Here is an 8,209-nt window from a genome sequence, read left to right as displayed (position 1 = left end):
TTTCCCTGCCCCGGTTCAGTCTTCCTTGATCTGTAATAACTTGACCTAGTGTATATGAAGCTTGCTTATGGAGTGCTAAAGGAGGAATGGAATTGCATGCTTTTAGTGTGGTCAGTCTCTGTGTGACTTGTTGTCATACAACTGTTAATTTACCCTTTTTGTGTTACTTATCTTTCGTGTTCAGTGGCAATGTAATTTAGTGCTGAAGTTGTAAACTGTTTGTAAAAGCAGCTCCTTCTCAGCTATGCATCCGTGGTGTAGAGCAATGGAGTTTTGACACTTGATTAGGGTCTTCGGATAGAGGAATATAATAATGTGATAGTAGAAGTAACAATCACTTTGTTTCCTTTGCGTTCTGTACATGTTTTGTAGAGAACTGAGTCAGAAAGAGTTTTGTTTTTCAGTGAGTGTTTAAAAAATGTGAACAAAATCTTTGCAAAAAATACTAGATTTTTCAAGTGAAAGACTTCAAAGTTAACTTGATCAGTTGTAGGGGTGTTTTGGTTTAGTTTTTTTTCAGGTAACGAACAAGCAAGGTTTTGAAATAAGGACAAGCATAAAGAAAACATTTTGCAAAACCTCAATATGTGGTGTGTTGGCAAAACGAAAGCTTTTATTTAGAATACTTATAAATTAGGAGGTTTGAATCACAATAGCTCTGGCTTTAAGTTTTTTGCTTCAAAATGAAACCCATTAGCACTTTGGGTCTCCTGTGGCTATTTACTTGCACTCATTAATATAGTTTTCAGAAAGTTCTATTTAATGCTCTTGAGGCTTTGGGTCTTTAAGTAGAATTTTCTGAGAGTGCCAAAGCTTGCTTATAGGCAGTCTGTTGATGCCAAGAACATAAGGCCTCTAATTACTTGAAGACTGATGTTGTTACTTAAATACAAATCAACACCATTAATTTAATATGGAGTTGTGAACTGGAATTATGAAAGACACAAGTTGCATTGTTTGTGGTAGTAGCTGAGGCATATAGTGTAACTGCTGGCTGGTTCTGTGAACTGCACGTTTACATTTCTGCAGAACATCTGCAGTACATCAGGAGTTCTGTGCCATTTTCCACTTTCTGTGCAAAACCAGCTCGCTGGTAGTGTTGTGATAGCTTCACTGGTTTGGGTTGGGGTTTTTTTGTTTTTGGTTTTTTTGCTTTCTTAGATTACTTTCACAAAATGTGTTTTGAGCCTTAGTATGTTCACTGTGCTCACTGTAAATACACATTCTTTTTTGTTTATGTATGTACGTGAAAATTAAAGAATTAGCTTTTCCAAACCAACACCCTAATAGAGGGATGATTATTCCATGCCTGCAGAGCTTACAGAGAAAGGAAAGGAAGGAAACCAGCTGAAGTATATTTGCTGTGAATCTCTTAGGAACTAAATTTGTGGAAAGCAGGCTGGTCTTGCCAAACTGAGTGTTTGCATTAGACACCCTCATGGTTTGTAGCTGACTGCCCCCAGCTTCTCCAGCAGTGTCCAGCAGCACAGTTGCACTGGGCAGAGAAACCAGGGAAAATAGAGGGTTTTTTACAAAACTGAATGAAATTCAGAAATGACTACGAAATCACCAATATTCAGTGTGTTACATTGTTTTCTACTGAAAGGCAAATTTTCTTCTGGGAATGTAAAGGGAGGAAAAAAGGCAGGCAATGAGTGCAGTTATTAAGTAGCTATTGAATTAAAGACTCTGGAAAGAGAGGAGGAATTGGGAGATAAACATACAGCCTGAACAGGAGTAAAGTACAGGAGTTAGCACCGTTGACATTTAGCATCACAGCATTAAGTCAACCCTGATTTGAGTTTCTGTGTGCAGTCTGTTGTTTTGAACTACCATCAGAGTCTGGAACACAACACTGTGTTCCATCCAGAAATTTTATTTTCAACTCTGAAATCTGTAAACATCATTGAAACCAGGACAGAAATCAAGACTGATGAGCAGGAAAAAAAACCAAGCCAACAATCTACCCTTCTGACTTTCAGCATAGTTTTGCAGCAAGGTTCGGTGGCACAGTGCATGACAATATAACTAGATGTACAGACCATCACAGTAATGCTGTCTTTATCATTAGTATTACAGGAACAGCATGCTACTAAGCACTTCCAAATTAATATAGTTTTTCTTTTTTTCTTTTTTTTTTTTTTTCTCGGTGGCATAATAATACTGTGCAGGAGGTTTTTTTGTTATTTCTGGTACTTTTGTCTTACCATTGAAGTAACCTGCTACAAAAAATACCTGCTACATCGAGTTTTGCAGCCCAGGGGAATACCAAAACAAATCAGATTTTAAAGCCCTTGCCTACAGTGATTTATGTCTGGAGTTTGCTCTAGAACTTTATACTGCAGCAAGTATTCCACCCCAACAGGTATTTTACCAAGTTGCAATTTTTTCTGTCAGAGCAGGTATTTGTATAAATCAAACTCTTTCAAGTTCGTTTCAGATACAGCGTGTGCATATGAGTATCTATATACATATGTGTATGTGTATATGTACATATAGATATATGTGTTTACATATATTAAAATTACTGATTAGCAATTTTATAGTACTAAGAGAAACTTATGTACGTTCTGGTGCCTTTTAAGATCTTATCATGTTCCTTACAGTTTCTCCCCAAACAACAGTACCTGTTAGATCAAAGGCATATAATATGCATATATTAGTGTGTTTGTATACTGATGACTGCAGTGACTGTACAGGTAACGGTGATGGATGACATTGCCGTGCTGATGCAGTTCGTCTGCTGTTTGGGACCCCAGGTTTTTGGGGGGTTTTTTTGTTCTTATTTATATCACAGGAATAATATCATAGGTACTTCAAAAGGAGAGATGTAAGCCAATGTAATCTTCTTTGTAACTCCACTAACAGCTGTTCACAGAAAGCTCATGCTGCTTCTCTTGTTTGAACACTTCAAGGAGTTTTTTTTAAAGCAGAAAGCCAAAAAACTTTTCAGAATGCATTGCTGTTCAAGTAACTTTTTAGTCTCATCCACTGCTGATGAAAGCGAATAGCGGTATAATGAGATTGCAAAGAAAGCTGCTGAATTTGACTCGTGTTCCTCCTTGCTTTATTCACAGATATTGATGAGTGTGCTGAAGGACGGCATTACTGTCGTGAGAATACCATGTGTGTAAATACACCAGGATCCTTTATGTGCATTTGCAAAACAGGATATATACGCATCGATGATTATTCGTGTACAGGTAAGAGCTCTTTATTTGTGAAAGGAAATGAGATGATGGTATTTGGGAGCACTGAAATGATTCTTCTAAAGTTAATCCTCGTTAGAGTCACAGAACATCTACGTGAAATATTAAACAGAATAAACACCAAAATAATTACAAGGATACAGTGCAGGAAACCTAATGCGTTTTAAAGATATGTGTTTGTTGTATCATTTTCCTGAAATTGTAAGGCAGTCTAGATCGTCTTATAGGTCTGCGTGGTTTCAGGTGCTGATCAAAAAGGTGAAGGGAGGAAGATGAAGGGAAAAATAAAAGAGAAAAAATAGTGCTATAGGTTACTTTGTTTCCATGCAGCATACCAATACATCTTCACCTGGAGTATATTAACTCTTCTGCAAACTGTTGATGGAGTTAAATTTTCTGCATAGTAGAAGTGGCTCCTGCATTGGGGAAGCTCCCCAGCTGAATCCAGAGTTCAGAGGGCAAGAGCTCTGCCTGCCTCGAGCCACTGGCATCACGGTTGTCTTATCTCTGTATCTTCTTCCTTTGCTTTACTGCCAATGGATGGTCTAGAAGAAGTTGTTGGTTCATACAGACTTTCTGTTTTCTAGTCTTCTTTTGTTGCAAGGTATTTTAGGGTTATGAAATAAACACTGAATATTTAAAATAGCCTTCTACCAAAGTCAGGCTTACTGTAAGTGTTCCTGGGAGGAATGTGGGTTTTTTCCCACTAGACAGATAAAGCAAATATGATTCAAAGATGTGGTGCATTCTCTCAGTGAAGAACAGTGTGTGTAAACAAAATAGTGAACACTATTTTGTGTGCACAGGGGAATACACTAGCATTAGCTCTTTCTATAAGGGGATATATTTGTTCAGTAAAACTTTCTTGGAGTTGATATTATCTAACTGTAAAGCTGACTGTAAATGGATGAGAGTATTCAGAATGTGGAGACAGCACTGTGTAGTTAATTTCTAAATTTATATAATTCTATCCGTTATGTGTTTTTGAGCATTAATGATATATCTCGGTACAGAAACAGCTTCTTCATAAAGAGGCATAGTTTGCTTGCCAACCATGCGCAACACTCAGGGACACAGATTTGAAACCACGTAGGTGCGATTTTTGTGTGTACTGTCTTACCTGTGCTTGACACTCCTCTCATACACTGGCAAGCACTATTTTACTGCAGTAAGCCCAGTTCGTGAAGGACCAAGTTATAGGCAACTTGCAGCAGGTCCTGTCTGAAGCAGCCAGCACATTTCTGATCACTGTCTCATATTTCCCACACTCTCCATTGAGTAAAGCAATTGTTTCACTACCTACTGAGTGTGAACGTTGGGATTATTTTAGGAATGATTTGGTCTAAATCACTGTGATACTTTTTCTGCTTTGCTTCCCTTAACTTGCTGTTCTGATTGAACTCTGCAGATGGTAAACCATTGCAAGCAACTTCACAGGGGCATTCGGTGCCTATAAATATAATAAAGGTATTTCTCAGTACTCTGCACATTGTATTCCTCATATCTGCTGAAATGTATTGTTGTGAAAATCAGTGTAGTTCAAAAGCTCTGGACAGTCAAAGTGGCGTAAAACTTGCTGGAGATCCATTACAGATCTCACATTCCAAACTGAGTTTGGCTCCACATTTGCACATAATAATTTCCTGTGAAACCAGCTTGATGGGTGACAAAATGTATTATTCCATTTCCACCTTTCCCTTGATCAAACTGGGAAAAATTAATGCAAAAAGAAGCAAAGTAAATTAAGTAGTTTTGTAAAACTTCAAATCTTAAGACTTGCTAAGCCAGATGAACCTTGAGTCACACAGTAACTTTCTGTATGTCTGAGCAATGTCGCTCACTGTCATGTGGGACCTGGAGTTTTCCTAGAGTTAAATTATAGTGAATTTTGGATCCTGAGAGGCAACCACAAGGATGCAGTGTCTGTTGGGTAGTCGAATTTCCATGAATGGCAACCTAACATCATTAAATGTATATGTCACAAAACAAATGCTTTTTTTTTTTTTCCCTGGTTCCACAACTAGTGGGAGTACCTTCAGCGGAGACACTGGTTGTCTGCTCAAGTGTGTAGACTTAGGCTTATGAGACTCTTGCATGACATTTCCGCCAAACAACTAGTGAGTGAAAAGTTAATTGTGTTTTAAAAACTGAAAGAAACACAGGATACCTTTAAAGTCATGTGCTTTGATCAGTAGATGGCATTTTGTGCTTGTTTTAGTTATGTGGGTGACATTGAGAACGTTGACTTTCTAGCACTGTATTAAAGCAGGAAGCAAATGTATATATTCATGTACGTGTACATGAGACTGCTATAGGTTTTTCACCCCTCAGCATATTCTTTGCTGGTTTTGCCATCTATTAAAGCTCCCAATTTTGGAGAATTTCATGTGCACCTATTTCCCAGATATAAATCTAAGAGGCAAAGTGGACACAAATAGGGAGAGTATGTTGCTGTGGCTTTAACGTGGAGTCTAGGAAGTTTTAAACTACTAGATTGCTTAGCATTGTCTCTCCTGAAAAAAATTGCTCTGTTCTGAGAACCAGCAAAAGCTCAGTGTAGTAGAAATATACTGTGTTTATAGGGCATTGTTGAAAGATGTGTTTGTTAATAAATGTGTGTGTTAAGGAAAATTACAGTGAGAAGTAGTTTATGATGCTAATGATAGTACTTTACTATCCTGCAGACAAACCAACAAGTTTAGTCTAGGCTTTTATGCTTGTGTATAGCTGACTTTTCATAAGCATTTTAAAGAAAATGGTTTACAAGGAAAACTCATTATACTTCTCTTTATTGTCTTTTTGTTTGTTTGTTCGTTTATTTTTAATTTAAGTGGAGCCTTAATGATGTTCAGCTAAACAAATGATAACTAGGACTTGAGAAGGAAAAGTATTTTCCACGTAATTTTTTTTTTTAGAGAATCAAGGCAATGAAGTGTGCTAGGGATCTCAAGCTGTCTCAGCCAACTTTGCATTTGCTCTATTTAAGTCTGTCAATTTAATCTGCCTTTAATGATTGTAGAAAGCAGCAAGCAGAAATCGAAATCGTTGCACTTCGAGAATCGAGATACCAACTTGTCTGTGCCACACCTCACTGTGCATCATGAGCTCACGGCCCATTCACCCAAGTGTATAGCTGGGAATTATTTTGGTTAAGCTCAATTTTCTTGTCATGGTGGTGTTAGTTCTTGAAGTTAAGGGCATACACCAAGCCTTTTTATCTGGCAGAAAAGCAGGACAGTAAGGAGAAGAGCAATCATGATAGACCAAAGAGACAGAGCTCTGCAAATTAAGGAGGTACTTTTGAAAGCTTTTTGAAGACTACCGTGTTTAACTTGGCATATCTGTGAAAGTAAGGCTGTGCACTATCCTTAACAGAATTTTCTGGGTTTTACGTATTTCATTTTTGTTCTGCCAAACAGATTTATTGTAGAAGCTGCGCAGAATAGCTGATGTATTCCATAGTCAGTACAAAAATCTTGTGTTTATATCTGGCAAAAATGAAAAGTGGGAAAGATGTCTGTAAAAGAAACGGTATTTTAAAACCAATTCAAACATCAATATGCAAAATATATTTACATTCATACCATTGGATAGTCTCTATTTTATATAATTCGTAGAAAAAGTGGATATTGTAGGACATAACTTCTATATTGCTCTTTTCTGTTTTCCTTGAGATAGCTGGAAGCATCAGCTTTGACAGCATCAGTTCTCAGCTACTGCAGAAGGGTATTGTAAAGAAGTCTCTTGCCAACTACTCCCAAGATCCATGCTGCAGAAGCCTAACAGAGGCATCTGTTGTGTACAAATTCAGTCCTGAGTGTTTTAGGGGCACCTTACTACTCCAAACATAATACAAAACTACCAAAGGTTCCAGAACTTACGTTGGTGTGATTGTATAGTATGCAAATCTCTCAGCCCTCATGTACAGAGGGTCCAGTGCACTTTGGATTTTGCCAATGTATGCAACAAAATTTAGTTACTCAACTCTCTTTTGTCTTCTGCAGAGTTTAAAGTTCTCAGCAAGTCTCTATTTGCCTCATTGGCAGTTCTGGGTTTAACTTGCCAGCTGAAATATCCACAAAACTGAAGAGGATGCAGATTTTTAGTCTGGTTCAGGAATAACAAGAGTAGGGCAAACAAGTGACAACTGACCCTGGGTGTTAATAAATATTTAATTTAAAGATATATTTCAGGTCACACTGTTCCTTGTAATGCTGTGTAATCAAATGCAGCTATGGAACCATAGCTGTGGATAAGCTTACTGTAAGCTGGACGAGAAACTCTGGAAGCACTTGGGAATGTTACCAAGCAGGAGGAAAATGTTCTGTAGCTTGGCATTAACATGTTATTGTTTGCAGAGGATAGATGAAGCACAGGAAGATGTTGAAAAATTATACCTGAACCTTGATTAGGCCAGTTAAGATTTGAGTGATGTCCACGCAGTTTGCTGGCAGACTAAAGTAAAATGCCTTATTGTTCCATTCTATGCACTCATATATAATTTAGCAGTCATTGATCAAAATAGAATAGAGACATAAAATCAGTGACATTGAAGGGGTTTTCTCCTGTATGAGACATTTGAAAAGAAATCTGTGCTATCAATCTCTGTCAGAGTCCTGGGCACAGAAGACTGATTTAGACAGTGTATAGCTGCTTCCAGAGCAGCTCAGGTCTCTTTCTTCCTGGCGTTGTTTATTGCAAATTTTACAATAGATGTGAATTACATTTTGATTTTCACAACAAAGGATATAACGAAGACATCAATTTCAGGTTTTTTTATTTGTATTCATCTTGGAAGCAAGATTCACAGGGTTAGAGTGAGTTAGTCACAACCATATTTACACAGAAATCTGTTGTTCATGATTGATCTAATGTTCAGAAATCAGTCATCGCTATGAGAAGGGAAGATGAGTCCTGAGCTGTACCCATATACCAAATGGATACACAAACTGCAAATTAAAAGCATGAAAAATATGCACTGGGCTACCATGTTTTCCCTA

General features: G+C 37.6%; 1 protein-coding gene across 1 annotated transcript in view; it reads left to right on the top strand.

Annotated features, from left to right (window-relative positions):
* The window catches only part of NELL2 (NEL-like 2 (chicken)), a gene marked incomplete at both ends in the record, with an annotated part of 90,903 nt that overhangs the window by 59,142 nt on the left and 23,552 nt on the right, over positions 1-8,209 (top strand). Inside the window, one exon of the mRNA XM_010141454.1 lies at positions 3,078-3,203. Coding sequence (XP_010139756.1) covers positions 3,078-3,203 — 126 coding nt within the window. The remainder of the gene's footprint in view (positions 1-3,077; positions 3,204-8,209) is intronic.

This window comes from Buceros rhinoceros, unplaced genomic scaffold, assembly GCF_000710305.1.
Source record: "Buceros rhinoceros silvestris isolate BGI_N320 unplaced genomic scaffold, ASM71030v1 scaffold8648, whole genome shotgun sequence".
Classification (NCBI taxonomy): domain Eukaryota; kingdom Metazoa; phylum Chordata; class Aves; order Bucerotiformes; family Bucerotidae; genus Buceros; species Buceros rhinoceros.
Note: the sequence above shows the minus strand (reverse complement) of the source record. Positions and strands in the feature narration are given on the sequence as shown.